Raw genomic sequence first — 21,077 nt, 5'->3', positions numbered from 1 at the left:
TTTATCAGCATACAGAGGCTGGCTGTAGCTATATTTTTCTATTGTTAACCAAGCTCAAACGTAAATATTTGCACTATTGTGTGCTCACCTTTTACCCTGCTATCCACAACAAATGCCACCTCCCTTTTTTCTCACTGAATAGCAGCAAAACACACATTTTAAGGGCCTGTCTATTAAGGACTTTTAACTATGTCTATTAGATGCAACTATTAGGGCTCAGTCAGATGGGAGTTTTTTTGCGCGATTTGCGCATGTGCATGCGTCCGGCGATTTTATAAGACCATTGCTTTGCAATGGTATCGGACACGTGGGCGCTTTTTATGCGCTCGTCCGATAAATTATAGAACAGAAATCGCAGATCGCACCTATCTGCGATCTGCGATTCCTGTTCTCTTCTCTATATGAGCTCAATGGGGCCGGCGGCAGGAGCGCCGAACCCATTGAGAACATATAGTAGACAAATCATTCTCCTCTGCCACAGCTGTAACAGCTGTGGCAGAGAAGAATGATGTTTGCCCATTGAATTCAATGGAGCCGGCAATACAGCCGGCTCCATTGAAAGCAATGGGCTGCCGGCGATCGCACGATGAATTTTCGAGAAGGGCTTAAAGATATAAGCCCTTCCTGGAAATTCATCCAGAAATGTGTAAAACAAAAAAATATATATACTCACCTGGTCCCGGCAGACAGAGTTCAGCCGCGGCCGCCAGCAGTTCTCCTGAACTGCTCTGAGTAGTATTCAGCAGCCGGAGATTTAAAATCCCCGCCTGCTGAATGAGCTGCCTCTGATTGGTCACAGCCTCACCAATCAGAGGCAGCTCTCACTTACCCATTCATGAATTCATGAATGGGTGAGTAAGTGCTGCCTCTGATTGGCTCATCGCAGGGACCAATCAGAGGCAGCTCATTCAGCAGGCGGGGATTTTAAAAACGCCCGTGTGACTAAGGCCTTAAAGTGAACATGTTAGTATAGTTCTATATTTTCCATTGTTTTTCATGGATGATAACTATGTTTATGCAGCCACATATTATGAGCACCTAGAACTCCCCTTTTGGAGATCATGGGGTTCCAACCATTAGACTCCACCAATCAGACTATCAAAACTAGTTCATGTACCATAAGAGTCTGTTATCGGTTAACCTCTTTAAAATGGGGTCCAACTTCTGTAATATCACAATAAATTGGGTGCTTTAACGCTTTGCAATCCAATTTTGGATTCGGGGTTTCCTAGGGGGCTTTCTCTTTCTTCTATTATACAATGGCGCCATCTGCTGGCTAGAGCCAGTACTGTGGTATGGGACATGCTTGAGAGGCCCTCAGCAACAGAGCCAGTAATATACAGTAAGAATACTCTGCCGGACATCTTCCGACATCGGAGCTGTACATCCTTCAATTAGAATTTCTTCAGACGTCAGACAGTGGATTGGAAAGGGTTAATGTTTCTTTACCTAAATCAATATAATGTAGCTTCTTCTGGGCTCAGTTTTAATTAAATTAATAATAAACTGGACTATTTTTTTCCTTTTGGAAAAATAAGCAATGTACATCTTGTATGACTGTTTTTGACATGCAACTAACACAGTTTGAGTCCTCTGGGGCAATGACACTGGAAATTTATGGTTTTAATATACTTGTTTGTGGCTTTACAGGCCTCTGTAAATGTATGTATGACAGCTTTGCTATATTATGACAACACATATTTTGTCATTACCTGGAGAAACCTGTTGTTTTTGCATGTACATATTAGCCTTTATATATCTGTATTTTAGTTTTTTAGTTGTTGTTGGAATATACATTGTAGAATGTAGAAGATTATTTCTTTAATATAGTAAAACTGTTAGACCCAGGGCACTAAACAATTAGAGCAATAGGAAAATATATTGTTATTTAAATATTGTTGTTGAAATGTACCTGTTTGAGATCATAAAAAAGCACTTTATAAAAGCCCCCGATGTTTACATGGAATAAAATTAGATAAAACTGGCTGAACCTATTAAAGTCAATGTGGTGAATTGATGACCTTATAGATTCAATGTTGTGTGAACAGAGTTTTACACACTCTGAGGGCTCAGTCACACAGGCGCATCGGCACCCGTACACCGACGCCGATGCGCCCTTGTGACTGACAGTTAGAAGACGGCCGTACCTGAAGATTAGTTGAAAGAACACAGCACTGTTGAAAGAACACATGACCGGCAATGAAGCCGGTCACATGTTCTTTCCGATTGGCTGAGCGCTCAGCCAATTGGACACAGCCCTTTCAGGAGGTGGGGATTTTTAAATCCCCGCCTGCTTAAAGAGCTTTAGAACACTGCCGGACAGTGAAGCGGCAAGACGTGGCAGAGAGGTAAGTATATATTTTTTTTATTTTTTACACAAGCTAGGGGAGATTTTCAGCTGCAGCACCGACCCTATTGAAAGTAATGAGAGAACATGGCGATCCTCTGCCACAGCTGTAGCAAGGGATTCCTTCATTCCCGCAGGGAGTTCCCTTGCCACTGAACACTTTTTGCACAGCATGGACCTTGCCACTGCACGGGTATCCTTTTTTTTGCAGGTGCTAATATTTTGCACCCGTCAAAGACAGACATGTGAACACACCTTTGAAAACCAATGGTTTTTTCAGCCACACTTTTTTTGCACACATAGGTGCGCACAAAAAAAAAATGCTTGTCTGACTTCGCCTTGAGCCTTGCATTTATCAGTAATACATGAACTCTAGCAATGGTTGCTAACACTTGTTTAATAGCACTAGCACTCTGACTTAAATACTAAGTAATGATAAAAATGCAAATACAAGCTATAATGAAAACTACATCATTTCCAGGGTTGCCTGGCCTCAATTTTACTGATTTAATAATTGCCTGTGATTTTAGATACTGATTGCATACTGTAAAGCGTTCTGACTCAATTTTTAGTAGAATTATGTTTAAATGGGATGTGCCAATAAATTCAATATTGTTGCACACACCTGCATGTGTTGCACTATGTTATTCAGTGCAAGATCTTGTGCTACCGCCCCACAATTCACCAATTGCATACGACTTATACCCCACCTACCCACAGTGGCCAATAACCAGAAGGTTTTGCCAATACGAGAGCAGTATCATTGGTAAAATCTACAGTCATTGGCTGTTGTGAGTGGACAGGTCTTTGGTGGCATTGTTGGATTGTATCCTTAAAGTCCTATGAATAGATTTACATATAGGACATTTTTCTACAACAAACCTGCTGTGTGTAAATGCACAGCTTCACATAGCACCACAAACAGTTCATATAATAGCTGTATGCTTTTTGCAAAGATTAGGATTGAATTCTCTCAGAGGGAGGATTTTTGTCTACCTAGTTCAGTCCATAAAAGACATAGTTATACACTCACTGTGCCAAGAGTAAACTAATGTATAATAACATCTACAGTTTCCGTAATGAATATAAGTAAAGTAATACCTATCTTTTTTCTACATGTTTTTCCAAGTAAGACACATAAGTAAGGCAAAATGTTATCATTTAACTGGATTATTGTGAGAAGAGAATGAGTTATACTGCTCTGTATCAAAAAAACCCTGTAATATATTTCAGAATTCCCTAACTGCTGAAAAAAACACCCTATGCACAAATGTGGGATCGTAGTACACCGTAAGTTTGCAAAGTAAGTATAATCGGGAAGGAAAGTTTTGCCATCTATGTGGTTACAACAACCTTGGCAATCTTAGCTATGTGGCCACGTGGGTGCTGGCTGACAGATTGTGAGAGGGATCCTAATATTAGTAGAGATATGGCAGCATTGGAGGTAGAAAGAACTTTCTTCAAACCTTTATTTGTTCCATATTAAAACAGGAAGGATCGGCAACATTTCGACCTGTATGGTCTTTGTCAAGCCTAGGATTTCTTGGGGGTGTTTTTTGTTCATTGACCCCATATGGCTTTGCATGTATTTTTTCCTCCCCATCCTGCTTTTGGACTTTGTTATTTGAGTGAGTGCTGTTGGATCCTACATCTACATAGATTGTGAGAGGGAGACAGCAGATCAGGTGTGACTTACTAAGTGTACCACTCTCTGCCATACTGTCACCGATTAGTGAGGATTCAAAGAGGAAGAGAAGAACCGTGCAGCAACATGGCTTTCAATCTTGTATTTTGTCTCTTTATTATAGATATCAGATATAAACCAATTCAATGATATTATCATACCTGTCTACATAAGTACTTTAGGAGCCAGGTCACAAGATGGGGTGGGGAGCTGCACAAAAGGACTTTTCTTCTGTGGAACCCTGATGAGTGTTGAGACTAGCACCACAATCGCAAGTTGAGGCTTTCAGAAGTACAAAGCCCAGTAGGTCAGTTACTGTGGGTTTAAATTGATTAAATGGGGGCATCCAGGAATTTAAGAGACCCGGATAAGGCAATAAATGTCAAATGGGCACAGAACCAATTGCCTCCATTCTCCACTAACTGCACTTCATGCAATCTTCTATGACAAAAGGATGCTAAAGGAAGAATAAATAGCAAATAGTCACCAAAGTAACCTGAATAGAAGGGCACTAAATAGACAATTGGTAGCAATTGGGCAGAAAGGTGGCATTGAACAAAACACTAAAGTAACAATAAATGGCAAATGCACATGGAATTCAGTGCTGCTTAATGCATATTTGCCATTTATTGTTTTTTTAGGACCTGTCCCCGTTGTATTAAAAATCTATGTATGACAGGAAAGGTTCCAGTTCAATCACGGGCCTCCATCACAGATTGTATCATATTTGACAGAAAAGATATTAAAGTATGCAGTGCTGTTCTTCTTGTCAAAACAATCAAAACAATGGACACCATGGCAGAACCTGTAGAACCCATTATCTGTCAATATGATCTGTCTACTATTTCCACTGCCTATTGTGAAATGAATCAGGCACTGCATAGTATTTTCTGATTATGACGGAAGCCATTGCAGAGGTGTAAAGACAACTTAAGCATATCAAGTATTTTGTGCACAAGGTCATTTGCCCCCTTTCCTATATTATAAAAAGCATCTGAAACTGTATAAAACACATCAAAAATATATTGTAAAGAAGAAGGTGGTCCCATTTTTAATAGTAAATCTACCCACCGGTTTTCGGTGTACTTTATTTTCATTAAAGGATCCTATGGATGACATATCTCACTGTATGCTTATACAATGTGATACATTGCAACTTTTCATCAGAGATATACGTTAGAAATTTAGTAATGAAAATTGGAGTGGGTTTATTCTTTGTTGATAAGTCAAGACAATTACAGAAATAAGAAAGTGAAGCTTTGGTTTTATAAGGTCGTGAAGGTCTTTTAATAATTAAGAATTTTTAAAAAATCACTTCATTTTTATCATTATAATAAAGTGCCTTAAAATCAACTAAATGTTTTCAGGATAGTCTTAGAGTAAAACTGTGCATTGCTTCATTGTTACTATATACTATAAAATCATTGAGGCTCAGGCTCGCCCATTTTAAAGGGGTTTTCCCATCTCATAAAGTGATGGCATATCCCTGTGCAAGATAAAAACAGTGATAGCACTTCAATCTCAGGATTATTAAGAGTCCCAGAGATTGGACCCCTGCTGATAGTAAAGTAATGACATATCTTAGTGATACACTATCACTTTATAAGATGGGAAATAAAACTTTAAGAGCCATTTTACTTAACTTGCTAATAATAATATTTTAGTAGTAGCAATAATAGAGGCATAAAGTGTAACCGTGACAAAAATATTGGTTGAGCACCAAGACCTGACACTTCAGATATGATGTAAATCTAAATCAACCCCACTTTCAAAGAAAATCAGACCCTTAGAAAACATAATCAACTTGTCTTTCATAACCGGAAACTTCTTGCACATAGGCACTCATTTTAATTCATTTCAATAGTGGCACATAATTCTTGGTAAGAGAGTTCAAACTTGTAAATATACAAGAATGCTTTAAAAGTCAGTTGGAAATTGTCCTTGCTCATTGTCTAGAACTTTTAGAAAACTTGAAATATTAAGATTTTACTGGATTAGCTTTTTAAGAGACGGAGACCCTTTGGGACCTTTGAGACAGGTCAGAAAATTCCTCAACAATGTTGTAGAATATGCTCTACTGCGGAATATTCAACACCAGAATCTGTACTGCTAATGCACAGATTTTGGTGCAGAATTGAAAAAAGCTGAATTCTGCTGGTAATTCCGCATCACAATCCACAAATAGCACTACAAACTTTGGTGCGGAATTCAGGGATGGCATATTTCACAACATTGTTATGGAACATGCAATCCCATGCGAAAGGTCCCTTTGAGGTTTGTACTTGTATAGATTCCTATTACTCATATAACAACTCATATAACAACTCATATAACAACCTCCCATGATATTCAGGATGTTCACCTAACATCTGTGCACACAAAGTAGTGTCTGGTCTACCAGAGTAAAAGAAGATCAGCCTATAAGCCCATGATCTGACACAACAGTGGACTTCAAAGGTCCAGCAGAAGACAGCCACATTGCTGCTGACTTTGAAAATAATTACTTCCCACTATGGTTTATTTCACATGTCCGGCATAGAAGGATGGGCCTCAGAAAAATGTACTCTGCTGAGCCTAAGGAACCTCAGTCTGACTCTGACACACTATCTTATACATCTTATGTACAATCTATGCCTCCTGCCAGATGTGGTCAGTATTCTGACACAATGCTAGGAAAAGCATTATTTCCATTTTCGAAAATAATATAATTTAAAGAAAACCTATCAAGTCCTTTGCCAAGCACGATGCATGGCATATGTGTACAGCCACATTCCTGCTAATTCTTCTAGACTTTTTATTTTTCCTATATCACTCACTTTTCATCCATAATAATTCTTATTACATACAGCACTTCACACTAGTCCACTGTCAAAAGGGTGGTCTCAACCGCTCAGTGTCAACCGCATCAAACATCACATCAGCCACTAATACTGGATGGTAGAGACTGAATACTTGGCATTTGAACTGTATTGGTTTCTATAAGTAATAGGGGCCATTGCGGGAAAATGTAGGTGGGGTAACAAAAAAATATAAACACCCGAAGAATCATTGGAGATTTGGCTATAAAGGTATGCAGCCCATGCTGCTGGTCAGCTGAACTGACAGGTCTTCTTTAAAAGATTATATTGTATTATACCAAGCTAAAAGGACTTGTTTACACAGTGCAGTTTTAGGTGCAGGTTTTTTTTACAAAATATTTACTCCTCTTTTTTATCCACTCCATGTTTTAGCTACAAATAAAAATAACAGTACCAAAATGGCACTCAATATCTAGGAAGTTGGAAACCTATAAAACTCAAGTGAAGTTTTCATTTAAAAGTATCTTTCTTAGCTACTACACTTTGAGTGATCAGAGTATTAGGAATCCCATGTTCATATTTACATCTGTAATACAGAAAATTCTATATACAGCCTATACGCCTTTTTTATTATTCATGACAGAAATCACAATTAAGATGCAAATTTCCTCTCCATTGTACAATTTATGGGAAGCAAAGTGCCTGCCCAAGGTCACACATAGTAAGTAACAAAGATAGGATTATGGTATGGCCTTTCCTATGCAAACTGCACTGATGATGCTTTATGCTTCCAGTATCTTTCTTCTCAAACTGCAGCATTATCATACAGCAGTAATAAAATGTCAAGAATGTTCCCTGCTCAAGACAATACACTGCAGTTATTCAAGTATGATATAAGTCAAAGTACAGCCAAAGTTCAAAGCATTAATACTAGTTCAGTAAATTATAAAAAAAATCTTAAATCAAAAATCTGTGGGGTATGTTTCATGAACTCCCTCATTCATAGTAGAGAACATAGTTATAGAAAAAGAAAGTGCATGTTTTATATTTTACTGAATGCATTGTATTATCTTAATATATTTATATTTTGGGGTTCGTAATACCTCAAAATTTAGATCTGTTGTTTGCTTAATTAGCAACATACTGTTTTTGGTACAGTAACTCTAGCAGCTTTTCAGGCAACCCTTGAAATTGACAACCAAGGATTCTAAATACTTGAATATAATAGTGTTCTCCGATACTGTCATAGTGTTCTCAAGGGCATCTCAGTAAAAAAAAAGCCATTGTGCCTTGTGTGTTTCTGCCCTACACTTATGTAGTAATGATCAATAGTTTTTTATTAATCAAACTACTAACGACCATTTGTCTGTTATATGTATGTATGTGTGTGGGTGCTTCTCATGCTCCGCCCCTGGTGACGTCATCGTTCCACCCCTGGTGACATTATCGCAGGTCTTATAATATATATACAAAACAGAGCCTGACTGATAGAAAAACAACAAACTTAGGGTTCTTGGAAGGGCAGGACAAAAATAACAAAATGAGAATACAACTAAACCATTATTATCTCAGACACAACTCAGCATTCTTGACAGAATACACCGACCTACCACCACCACAGAGATCCGGTGGGCTGAAGGACCTGCGGTGACATCACTGCTGTGGAAGGAGCCATTGCGCAGTTTGGTAGAAAGTACTGCATACTGGATAAGCCGACAGCAGCCACCAGGATCTGTGATGATGTTACTGTCATGTAATCACCTGTCTGGGTCAAGTCAGGGATTACATGACCAGGGGCTGATCACTATATCCAGGAGTTTGCTGAGTTGCTGATGTCTGGAAATCAGCATGGATGTACCACAGCTGTGTGTTTGTGATGTGTGTGAATCAGGATGCATGTAGTAGAGCTGTGTGTGAGATGTGGGGATCATAATGGATGTACCATGTAGCACAGCTGTGTGGTGCATTGCACCACCAAAAACACAGTACTATTAATTTCCTAATAATTACTAGTTCAATAATAATAATATAACATGGTAAGGACATGGTTAGAGATGAGCGAACCTACTCGGATAAGCACTACTCGTCCGAGTAATGTGCCTTATCCGAGTACCTCTGTACTCGTGCTGAAAGATTCGGGGCGCTCCGCTGCTGACAGGTGAGTCGCAGCGGGGAGCGGGGCAGAGCGGGCGGGAGAGAAGGAGAGAAAGATCTCCCCTCCGTTCCTCCCGGCTCTCCCCTGCAGCTCCCCGCTCCGCAGCGCGTCCCGAATCTTTCAGCACGAGTACAGCGGTACTCGGATAAGGCACATTACTCGGACGAGTAGTGCTTATCCGAGTACGTTCGCTCATCTCTAGACATGGTATATGTTGCAAGACTTAAAAAGTACTAATTGAAGTACATGTTTAGCATGTTTCTAATCAACATGATAACTGTCGTGAGAACTATTCACTAAAATGATAGCGTTTTAGCAATATTTAGCATTAATAGTAATATTTCATCACTAAACCTTGTATGTCAAAACTGTCCAAGTTATTTGACCAGGCTATTTTAGCTGTATATGATGAAAACATGGCCTTGTTGCTCATCGCAGCTAACCATTATCCAGTTTAATTTTCCATTAAGTTCAGAATACAATACTGAAATGAATACTGAACTTTATTTGCTATAGGCAACAATGCCACTGTTTATACTGGGGAATTATTGATATTTGAGACTTTCTGTGTCTAAAATAGTAGAATTCTACGATCCATATTTTTTTAAATCACACACTTAAAAAAATTGGGAGAAGAAAGAAGCAAATATATTGATTCTAATTATAAAACAAAATTAAGCATATGTGTATGACTAAATTCTTATGGACTAATGCTGTGAAAAATGCAAGTTATTTAATTGATAATTGTTGGAATTGATTGAATTATTATTGCAGCCAATACATATCCAGCATATAGGAAAATAGTGCTGGATAACTGCTTAGAATTAAATAACAAAACCAGACATTGCACAGTAAAGGAATAAATAACCATAAAAAACTGTGGATATCAATATCTAATATGTATCGGCTCAGAAACACCGTTTACACTTTGTAAAGTAATTGCAAGATAGATTGAAATTGAAGAGAAACTCCAAGAAAAGGAAAAAAAAAAGATTTTGGATAATATCAAAAAGCTCTACATACTCCCATAGTGTCTTTTACCTGAATAATACCATTACTAAAATCTCCTGCTGTCTTTTACTGGGCTGCAGCTGAAGTCTCTACTAGCTATACAATAGTGACTAACCACCTGCTGAATTTTAATTGGAGACCAGTGAAAATGGGGCTTAGAAAATGTTAAGATGCACAAATACTTCATTTTAATGTTCTTCTGGCCCATTATGTTTTCTAGGAGGAGCTTAGTTGTATAGATTTGCCCACTGTCATCTACATAGGGAGTCAATTACTGCCCCAAAACAATTTGCGTTATGGAGATAAAAGCCACTAAAAGCCAGAATATAGAAAATATGCAGTAACAGCAAATAACACAAACCTATTACAATGTAACGGTAAGGAACATAAAGAAACACAATATGATGCCCAATTTTTCATCTTTGACCAGAGTGTTGCTATTAAGTAATTGGAATTAATATGGCTTGTTTGGTCACACTGTAGTTCTTGTTATGTCTGATTTCCATGCTTGCTTCAAAATCTTGTCTCGTGATTACTAATTGTATTCAGCATACATAGTATCAGTAATAATGAACATCTTCACATATAACTTATGTACAGCACAACATTGCTATAAAAGAAAAAATATCAAACATGCAATTTTTTCGAAAACAAAAACACCTATTACTATTTGTATATGCACAATCATTACAGTGTATACCAAAACACATGCAAAGGCTTAAATCCAACATTTTATGTGTGCATAATCACATTGCAGCAGAGCATTTGGTAAGTAAAATAATGGATTGGAAAAAGGAAACCACAAAATTTTTGAAAAAACCATAACATGCTTGCATTGCTCTTTTTCTTGGGAACGGAATGGCAACAGATATGCAGCACTCCCTTAGCTTTGTGTTTAGTGATTAAAACCTCCACAGCATTCCGGGAAGCAATTTTCAAATACGCAATAATAAAAGAGCATATCAATAAAGACAACAGAAACATTCTTACCTGTCTGACAAAGCATGCGTCAGCTACACATGCAACTGCTTTCCTTTTCATGAATCTACCTGTCCCACTAATCAAGGATTACTGCAAAGTATTCATGCACTGCACATTATCAATCATTCCACACAATATTTATGTATAGTTATGCATACTAAAAAAAACAATACAACAGAACATTTTTTTGTGGGTAAATCTTCCCAAAATTCATCAAATAATTGAAATGAATCCAGTATATTTTTCCTTGTGACACCTTCAGATGGCCACTTCTGCCACCACATATAAAATATGTGCATGTATACCAATTATGGGTTCCAATACCAATGTTCACCAGATACATACAGTCTTGAGGCTATAATGTACATGGGTGTTGAAGAATTATTTTCTTCATGCACAAACAAATGTAAGAAAATTGAAAACTGTTTATAGTAAATATTATTGGATATATTGGGGGTAATCGTCTGAGTTAGAATATTTCTATCATCTGGCTATATAGTGTACTTATTTATTATATATCATTTAAAGACACTCTGTCATTATGATCTTTTCACAGCCCTCTCTAAGAGCAGCACTAAGAAGTGATCGCTTCATTGATTACAATGGTATGTCGGCTGTATGTGTTTGCGCAGTAGTTGGGCAAAACCTTAAAGTAGTCCTAGATATTCATCAGCTGTGGCTAGCTTCACCCACCCCATCCTCCAGTCACTGGTCGACTCCTGTCTGCCTATTACTATGCATAGAGAGAGAGCTGTCAATCTGTGACTGGAGGTTTGGTGTGGCTAGCTGCAGCTCATGAACATCAAGGATTACTTCCTGTAGCTCTCTGTCTCTGCACTGTATTTCTCCCAAACTACTGCACAGATACATACAGCAGACATATCACTGTAATCAGCACACCTAAACACTACCCTGTGCTGCTCTCAGAGAGAGCTGTGAAAAAATAGTGACAGCCTCTTTAATAAATATAGCTAGCCATGTAGCTCATTGATATTAATACTAGCCGTGAATATAGATGTGTCCTTCTTTACCTCTCCCATTGACTTGGTACTTCCTGACATGTACTTGCTTTGAAAAAAAACATGATTTCATGATACTCTGTTGTGACATGAATATGCAATATTTGACTTAGTCTAGCAACCCAGAGATTGTGATGCGAATTGCAGACTGAAGAGGGTTTTGCTAGCACGTCACAATAATGTATTGAATTTGAATTATGAGAAATTAAAGTACTGAATAAAGGAAAAATTAAGGGCAGATACATCGGTATTCAGAAATGTGAGATGGGGATGACAACTACAGAGTGCATTATTGTAAGTCATATCTTAATTTATCAATCGGAAGGATTTTATAACATTTAAATTTGTTATTTCTAAATGTTATTGACTTTGGAAAACTCTGATCTCCAAGTATTTCCTGAAATGTGTATTTTTAGTCCTACGAATCACAAGTGGTTTGATCTTTCTTTTTCTTTATATGAAAAGTTAAAGTTGAATGCAGTTTGATAAATGTTACCAGAAGTGCTCAGCAATTTTTCCCTATTGTACTCAATACTTAGTCCAATTTTCACGTGAGCATAAGAATTTGGACCATATTAGGCTTACTCAACTTCACAGACATAAAGGATGTTTTTAGGGGGAACAAGAATGGTCATGGAGAAGTTCATCCAACTAAAGTGTGTTATGATTATTACTAGATTTTGTTGGATTTATTTGTTGTGGAATATTAGGGCTTAGAAATAGCAAAGTGTTAATTGAAGTTCACATTTGCTTAATGTCATTATTCAGACTCTGCCAATTGGAGCACATGAATAGTAACACACAGCCTTGAAGGACTCACATATTAAGAGAGTGCTAAGAAAGTGGCAGGTTGTCGTCAGAGGCTAAATTATAAATGTTCAGGATGTGAAAATGTACTAATGATTGACACTTTAAAGGGGTATTCCAGAACCTTTACATCTTGTACTATTGACGACCTATCAGGATAGGTCATTAGTAGTTGATTGGCGAGGGTCCACTGCTTGGCATTCCTGGCAATCAGCTGATCTTAGCTTCTACACTCATTGTGTCTGAGCTGGATTATGACAGCTCCATCTTGTGAACGGAGCAAGAAGTGTAATAAAAGGCATAGTTACCATTGATATCAATAGAAGCTATGCCTGCTATTACACTTCCGACTCCAACCGCAATGAGGTCAGCATCCAGCTTGGGGGCAATGAGTATAAATGATGAGATAACCTGATTGCTGGGTCTCCTGAGTGGCAGATTCCCACCAATTAAATGTTGATGACCTATCTGAAGGATAGGTCATCAGCAGTACAAGGGATAAAAGTCCTGTATACCCCTCTAACCACAATTCTTCTGTTAAAAATAAAAAAAATGCCCTCACAATTTAAGTGAGACTGGCCTTATTATTGCTAGAGATATTGAGATATTTTGTTAGTCAAGAAAACAAATCATTAGAGACCATCAACTCTTTGGATTGAGGATCCAGGAAAAATAATCTTAAATATCTAATCTTCCTGTATTCAAATGAGTATAAAATTGGAGGGAGGGACATTAGAGTAAAGCTACATATTAACATAGTTTGCAAGCTTCACTTTGGCTGAAGAGCATTCACTACATGTGGCTCTACTATGGATGTTAACTTCAGTTACAAAAGTAGTTCCATAATGTTCAACAAGGGGAAAGGGAACATGGATAGAAGGAAAGAGAGAAAAGGTAAATCGTACAACATAATTTCTCTTCTTGGTCCAAAGGCAAGGAAAAATACATAAGTCTGCCCTAAAGGGGGAAAAATATCTCCTGTTCTCATGTAGAGATCAGACTCAAATAAATATATTTTTATAATATTTAATATACTTTCTTTACCAAAAGATCAGTATGCAGTAAGTGTTTAACAGGAACGTGTCACATTGAATGTGCAGTCTGATATAAGGGGAGAAAGTTAGAGAAGTAAAAGCATATGAATATGTAGTTTTATGGGGAGGAGTTTCAGTATAACTAGTATTTTATTCATTTAAATCCTAGCTATTTCTAGGCTTAGGAGTCCAGGGGGCAGTCCTAGCAGTGAATTGATAGTATCTCGATGTATAGCCCACTAGACACCTAAGCATAAAAACAGCAGGGATTTAAGCAAATATAATACGAGTTAGGCCTCAGTCAGACGGGCGTTTTTTCGCGCGATTTGCGCATGCGCATGCGTCTGGCGATTTTTTAAAACCATTGCTTTGCAATGGTATCGGACACATGGGCGCTTTTTATGCGCTCGTCCGATAAATTATAGAACAGAAATCGCAGATCGCACCTGTCTGCGATCTGCGATTCCTGTTCTCTTCTCTATATGCGCTCAATGGGGCTGGCGGCAGCAGCGCCGACCCCATTGAGAACATATAGAAGACAAATCATTCTTCTCTGCCACAGCTGTAACAGCTGTGGCAGAGAAGAACGATGTTTGCCCATTGAATTCAATGGAGCCGGCAATACAGCTGGCTCCATTGAAAGCAATGGGATCCCGGACAGCGCTGGATGAATTTTCGGGAAGGGCTTAAATATATAACCATTCATGAATGGGTGTGAGTGAGACCTGCCTCTGATTGGCTCAGGCTGAGCCAATCAGGGGCAGGTCTGAGTCATGGGTGTGAGTGAGACCTGCCTCTGATTGGCTCAGGCTGAGCCAATCAGGGTCAGGTCTGAGTCACACCCCCTTCACACCCACTGCAGGCCGGCCGCGCTGAACTCCGTCTGCCGGGACAAGGTAAGTATATATATTTTTTTATTTTAACATATTTCTGGATGAATTGCAGGGAAGGGCTTATATATTTAAGCCCTTCCCGACAATTCATCCTGCGCTCGCCCGCAGCGCATTGCTTTCAATGGAGCCGGCTGTATTGCCGGCTCCATTGAATGCAATGCGCTGGACAGCTCCGGCCCGTTTCTAATAAAACGCGGCTAGGAGCAGATTTTCAGGTGATTTTTGGGCATCGGTCATGCGATTTGCGGATGCCCGTGTGTCTAAGGCCTCATACTGAATCTTTCCCAACAAAACTATATATTAATCTGCTTTACTCCATCTGCTCTATAACATGCTACCTGCAGATACTACGTTCAACCTGGCAGTTGCCTTTTAAGAGAAATTAATTTTTAAGATTTCAAAATGCTTGAAAACAGTTTTTTTCAATTGTTTAGATATGTTTAGATTTGTCTATTTATTTCCTTTCTAAAGAAAAATATAGTAGAGAGAAAAAATAAATATGTTTTGGCATCATGCATATAATATTTGGAGTAGAATGATATTTAATATATCTGAACATGCAGTAGTAGATTTCATATTTTTTCTGAAATCGGGTACACTTTGCAAAAGGGCCATTTTGCTAACAAACATTTTTAAATGTTTCTTTGTACATTGTTTGATAAGTGATAAGAAATGTATAAATAAATAACTAGACTATCAATTACTAATGTGTTAATATATTTTTTGTAGAAATGGCCGTGTTTCACTTCTTTGACTTAACTAAATATATAACTATTATGAAAAGTTTATCATTTTTGAAGTTAGGCAATGTTTCATCATTCATTATATAGTAGATATACATAATGGGACTCTAGGGAATAGTTACTTTTTTGTTAGTTTGATTCACTACTTTCACAGTATGTCTTCTAGATCAGTAGCTTGGGACCCACATGTCTCTGTTGGGACCCTTGCATGTGACTCAGCATTTAATGGTAGCTTTAAATAATATTATGTCTTAGTGGCACCAGGGATATTGTCATCGTTTTTCTGAAACCTGATACTAGAGTCAAATCCATATCACTAGCAGTCAACACTACAGTAAGGGCCATATGACTTAGTCATATGTATGGATTTTTTCTATTTTAATACCCGGTATGTCTTGTCACCCCTGTTAAATTTAAGAGTAGACTGTGGGTTGAGGACATCTGATCTTGATATATCGTTGAGGTCAAATGGGTAGGGGTTTTAGTATTGCAGACATGCATTCCAAGAGGAGAAGTAACCACACATATGAGATCAGTCTCCAATAAAATGAATAAGGAATACAAGCCAAATTATATTATTTGTTTCCATATTTCTCAATAACATGAATTGAGATTAGATGAGAATGTGCAACTATTTCTCCTCTGCCAGGAATAAGGAGAAATCACCCTTGCTCTTGTAATGTTGGTGGCCCCAGCTGTTGGAATGTAACATCTATAACTTATCTAGCTTATATACAATGAAAGGTTTTGGTGGTAAAACAATTTTATAGTAAGATTTATTACATAAATTTCTGCAACTTAAAATCAGTTTCATCTATCTGAATATACCTGTTTTTGCAGCAAGTACATGAATTTCTGCAAACCCCAATCAAATAAATGGGGCAGGTGCAAAGATTTCTGCAAACTAATCTGCCACATGTGAATTTACCCTTAAATGGGTCGGCTATTCCAGGTACGCAATATAGACTTTTGTATTGAACATTAAAATAAGCAACTTACTATCATACATGTTTTAGAGGTCCTCCTTCATTCTCATAATCCACAAAGCCACACTTGTTTTGCATACCCTTCAATTGGAAAGCAAGGTGCACTGTCCATCATACGGCTGAATGTGACACATGACAAGACATGGCTGTGCACAACTTCCAATCAAATCCAGTGCCTTGACTGTACAGGATGTATGCAAGTGCCAAGAAAATTAACACTGGTGCATAGGCTTTTAATAAAGGTTGTGTTTAGATGTCTCTTGTCATTTGTCCATTCATATGTTACTATATTATGGATCAAGCAGCATAATGTCTAATAAAGTAGGCTTTGCAAATCTAGTAAACTGTTTTAGTTCTTTAATGTTTATAACAAAAGCGTATATTTTGCATTAGAGTGGCCAACCCAGTTAAGCAGTATTTTACAGATATCACTTTGTACAACATTTGCATAATTGCAAACACACTTGCACAGTTGTACCTTTAGCATCCACAAATGACAATAATTAGAGACAGTAGAATGACTTATTTCAAATATTAATAATTCTATTATTCTCTATTACTTTTATAATTCCTACAATTAAACTAATATCATGAAAATCTGGACGGTAATTCTCTATTAATTTGGAATAAATTGCAATCTTCCCTAATTAATTAGCAATTAATATCTGCATATACTTGCCATATTAGTATGCAATAGGTATTTTCAGGTTTAAAATCCTATTTTTAAAGCGAAAATTTATTCATGTGTAAAAGGCTGCTTGAAGATTTGTTTAATAACACTTTTAAAATAAGATGTGAGCAAGAAAATAAGGAAGTCTTAAGTAAGACACTTGACACGTAAGAGAAAGTATTTTGAAGGTGAATTATTATTATGTGTTAAATGTTTAACTCGATTAATACTGGTACCAAGTGCTAAGCCGGACAATGGTCAAGGCAGAGCGACCAAAGCAATGCAAAATTTAAACCTGTGTATGGTTTGTGTATGTGCCCAGGTCTAGAAACATCTTGAAACTGTGCCATGTATTTAGTATTACTATTATTATTATTACAAGTTGTTACCTGGGATTATATTTTCTAAAATTGTGAATGTAAATTGTGTACATAAATTGGCCTAATGGTTACAAACTGCATTGTAAAGTAATTGTATTTATAAAACATGGAATATATGAACAACAAAAGAAGTAAGAATAACTGTAAAAAGTAAAATCTGATCCATAATATAGCCTTAAAGAAATACTCCCTGGAAAATTGATGCACTGCATTATGCCTAGTGCAGGGCGCTGAAGGGAAGATGATCCAAGAACAGCAACAATAACTGTCAAACATCACCCATTCATGCTCTGCATTATATGTAAGACAGTAGAATATGTTTTTCCTTAAGTATTCCTTTAAATGAAAAGCTGTTCCAATGTTCTAATAATGTTCCATAATGCAAAAAAACGTATAGTGACTATTGTAATTGTATAGTAAAATATTACTTATGAAACCCTTCCGACTGATATTTTCTTGTATACTAAGCTGGAATATATTTTATATTGGTTTTGTGTCCAGATGTATAAGTTGCAATCTTGATTAAAATAAATTACATTTTAATAGTTTTTTATATATTCACAAGTTTCCAGATAGTTTTGATTTAGGCCATGACAAGGGTGCAACCACCCTAATTCTAACTTTTCATATGCTTGAATACCCTAGTATAGCCTGCAGCTTTAAGTGAACCAATGAGACACATAAAAATGTAAATAAACAGTCCTTACCTGTCACTATACGCAGCTGCTGTGGCTGTTGCAGGCTGAGCATATCGATAGGCAGCATAACCACCCTAAAAAAAGTTAATAAAAATGTTCAACTCTTTTTTATATTGTTGTAAAATGTAACATCATTGTGCTGAGACACAAGCAAAATATACGTAAATATGATCCAAATAAGAGCAAATCTTAATGTAGAAGTTTGTACATTTGTTAACAGAGGAGGGAACAGAGAAATTACATATGAAAACTGACACTAAAACAATTTGAGAAACTAGAAATAGGCTTAGTAATGTTAGCAGCAGTCATGCACTGTAGAAATGATAAATCAAGCTGGTATTGTTATTTCGTTTCACCAAGTGCATAATCTTTGCACTTGGGGTTTAGGCGAGAGGTGGGTCCAACCTAAAGGGCGGCTTCACACAAGTGTATGCACAAATGTGCACATTTCAGCACAATGTATTTGCGCTATAGACAGGGTAACTTGCGTGCTTGTCTGCGGATTTAACTGCACTTTTTTGCACATGCAGGGATTGTTTGTATGCGTGCGCAACCTCCCCCCCCCCACCCTGATTTTAAAAGGCTAATTAGCCTAAAGGGGTCCAGATGTGTTCTTTTCCGCATGCTTTGGACCTGTATTTTAAACATCCTGTGCGCATTGCGTGAGCATTTGACCCCCCCCCCCCCCTCACCACTCAAATAGATTTCTATGGGGCTTTTGGTGCACAAATGCACGCAAAATAGGGCATTTTTTATTTGTTTTGCACGCACAAGTAATGCATGTGAAAATAGCGAAGTGTCAATGAACCCATTGAAATCAATGGGTTCTCTTCTCTGTGTATTGCATGTGCAAATGTGCACACAAATAAACCCGCGTGAAGGAGCTCAAAATGTTAAGAATCAGATAGTCTTAGTTTTGTTCACACATTGAAAAGCCAAAAGGACACATTTTTTTTGCTTTTGTCAGACCCACTTCGGACTGTAGGCACATTTGGCATATATATCAGGAGCACTTTTGTAATACAATCTATAGCGCTCACTTGATATGAACATAACCATATCTGTACAGATGTTTTGCTCAAAACAGAAGTGGACTTTAATATTGAGTAATAACCTGTGAATCTATGATACCAAAATGATGTTGGCAATTTTTTTAACAGCTTTGTGCTAACTTTCTGGCCGAAATGTTGCCTCATGGCACATTTTTACAAAAATGTATGACTTTTTTCATTGATCCCAGTTTTGATAAAAGGGTATGGATTGAACCTAGAGGGGGCAAGATTTTATGCAAAAAAATCACACAAAAGCAGGCAAAAATCTATGTCTGCAAATTTGGAAAGTTTTACTTCAACATACATTATTTTCGGTTTAAGAAGCTTTTACATGGAACAACTATCATTTAAAACTCCCACAATCCAATGAGAATCTGAACAATTGTCATTCATTGAAAATTCATGCAGCAACTGAACAACAGATGAGAAATTATTCACTACTCATGCGGCATTTAGTTCCTGCATGCAGAAAACTGAACAATGTGCCATTCCATGTAAACAGGCAGTCGTTCACTTATAAACCACTGCCTGCTTACTTTGAATGGAGTTTGGTAGGCCAGAATGATCCCCAGCCCTGCTCCGTCTCCATTCACTATTGCACCTTCATTCAGTCAGTGATGCTTATTCCTGTGTAAAGGCACAGGAATGATCATTGCTGAAATGACCTGTCAGGTATCTGTTACTTGACAGAATGTACCGTGTAAAAGAGCCCTTAGACTGGTGCATAAAATAACAGTTTAAGTAAATCTTCCCTGTCTGTGTTAGTGTGACTATTTAATTATTTTCCTTTCACATACAGGTTTTTGTGGCAGTTTTTCATGAAACTTCCTGAGTCGAAGCCAGAAGTGGATCCAACAGTTGGCGTTGGTCTTTCCCTTGTATTTACCAACACTGCATGAAAAACCGCCACAAAAACCTGTGTGTGAAACCATCCTAAGCAGCATTTAAGTGAATTAATGATACCAGTGGCACAGAAAAACTTTTTTAAGAAAGAAAAAGTCTTAAGGCCCATTTACACTGAAAAATAATCGCTTACAATCGCTCAAACGATCATTTGAGTGACAGTTTTGAGTGATCATATTTGCATAACTCTAAGTAGCTAATTGGCTACTTAAGAGTTAATGCAGGCGGAGAGGGATACAGCCTTGATAGCTCCGAGAAGAAAGCAGCTGTTTGTATATGCAAACAGCTGCATTGTTCTCGGAGCTTTTAGATGGTATCCCACTGAAAACTACCAGCAGGATAGCAGCTGAAAGAATACTATCAGCACCGCCCGCTTAGAAAATCAACATGCGGCACTGATAAGAGTCATCAGTGATTTCTAGCTTGCCAGAAATCACAGATGAACGAATAGTGCATGATGGCATCGCATTTAGACAGAACGATTATTGCTCAAAAGATGGCTTTAGAGCGAATTTTGAGTGAATTTTGAGCGATAATCATTGTGTCTAAATGGGCCTTTACTGACTGCTTTTATGATCACATCACCAGCCTACTATACTCAAATGCTAACCATTTGGCCTTTACTCTAGGTAGTGAAGGGTATCACAATTGTTGAATCTCCACTGATCAGACTTCAGCGGCATGTTCTTGTGATACTGTATGTCAATGTCTTTAGTGAAACAACATCCTTTAAATTCATTGAAACTGTAGATTGTTGAGCTCTTAGAAAATATTAACATTCATGTCAACTTTCTTTTGTTGTATGAAGTGGCCTTTACTGTTTTCGTAATGGTAACTTACCATCCCTAAGGGAAGAAATAAATTACTAAGACATTTAGTCTAATTTAATACAAAGTATTCCAGTTTGTTCATAGTA

At 37.5% G+C, this 21,077-nt stretch overlaps 1 protein-coding gene across 3 annotated transcripts in view; it reads right to left on the bottom strand.

Moving 5' to 3' along the window:
* Nucleotides 1–21,077, bottom strand: part of RBFOX1 (RNA binding fox-1 homolog 1) — a 744,520-nt gene that overhangs the window by 48,994 nt on the left and 674,449 nt on the right. For all 3 annotated transcript variants that reach the window (XM_066576151.1, XM_066576152.1, XM_066576153.1), the window contains exon 10: nucleotides 18,216–18,280. In XM_066576151.1, coding sequence (XP_066432248.1) covers nucleotides 18,216–18,280 — 65 coding nt within the window. The remainder of the gene's footprint in view (nucleotides 1–18,215; nucleotides 18,281–21,077) is intronic.

The sequence above is a fragment of the Eleutherodactylus coqui genome, chromosome 8 (assembly GCF_035609145.1).
Source record: "Eleutherodactylus coqui strain aEleCoq1 chromosome 8, aEleCoq1.hap1, whole genome shotgun sequence".
Taxonomy (NCBI): Eukaryota; Metazoa; Chordata; class Amphibia; order Anura; family Eleutherodactylidae; genus Eleutherodactylus; species Eleutherodactylus coqui.
Note: the sequence above shows the minus strand (reverse complement) of the source record. Positions and strands in the feature narration are given on the sequence as shown.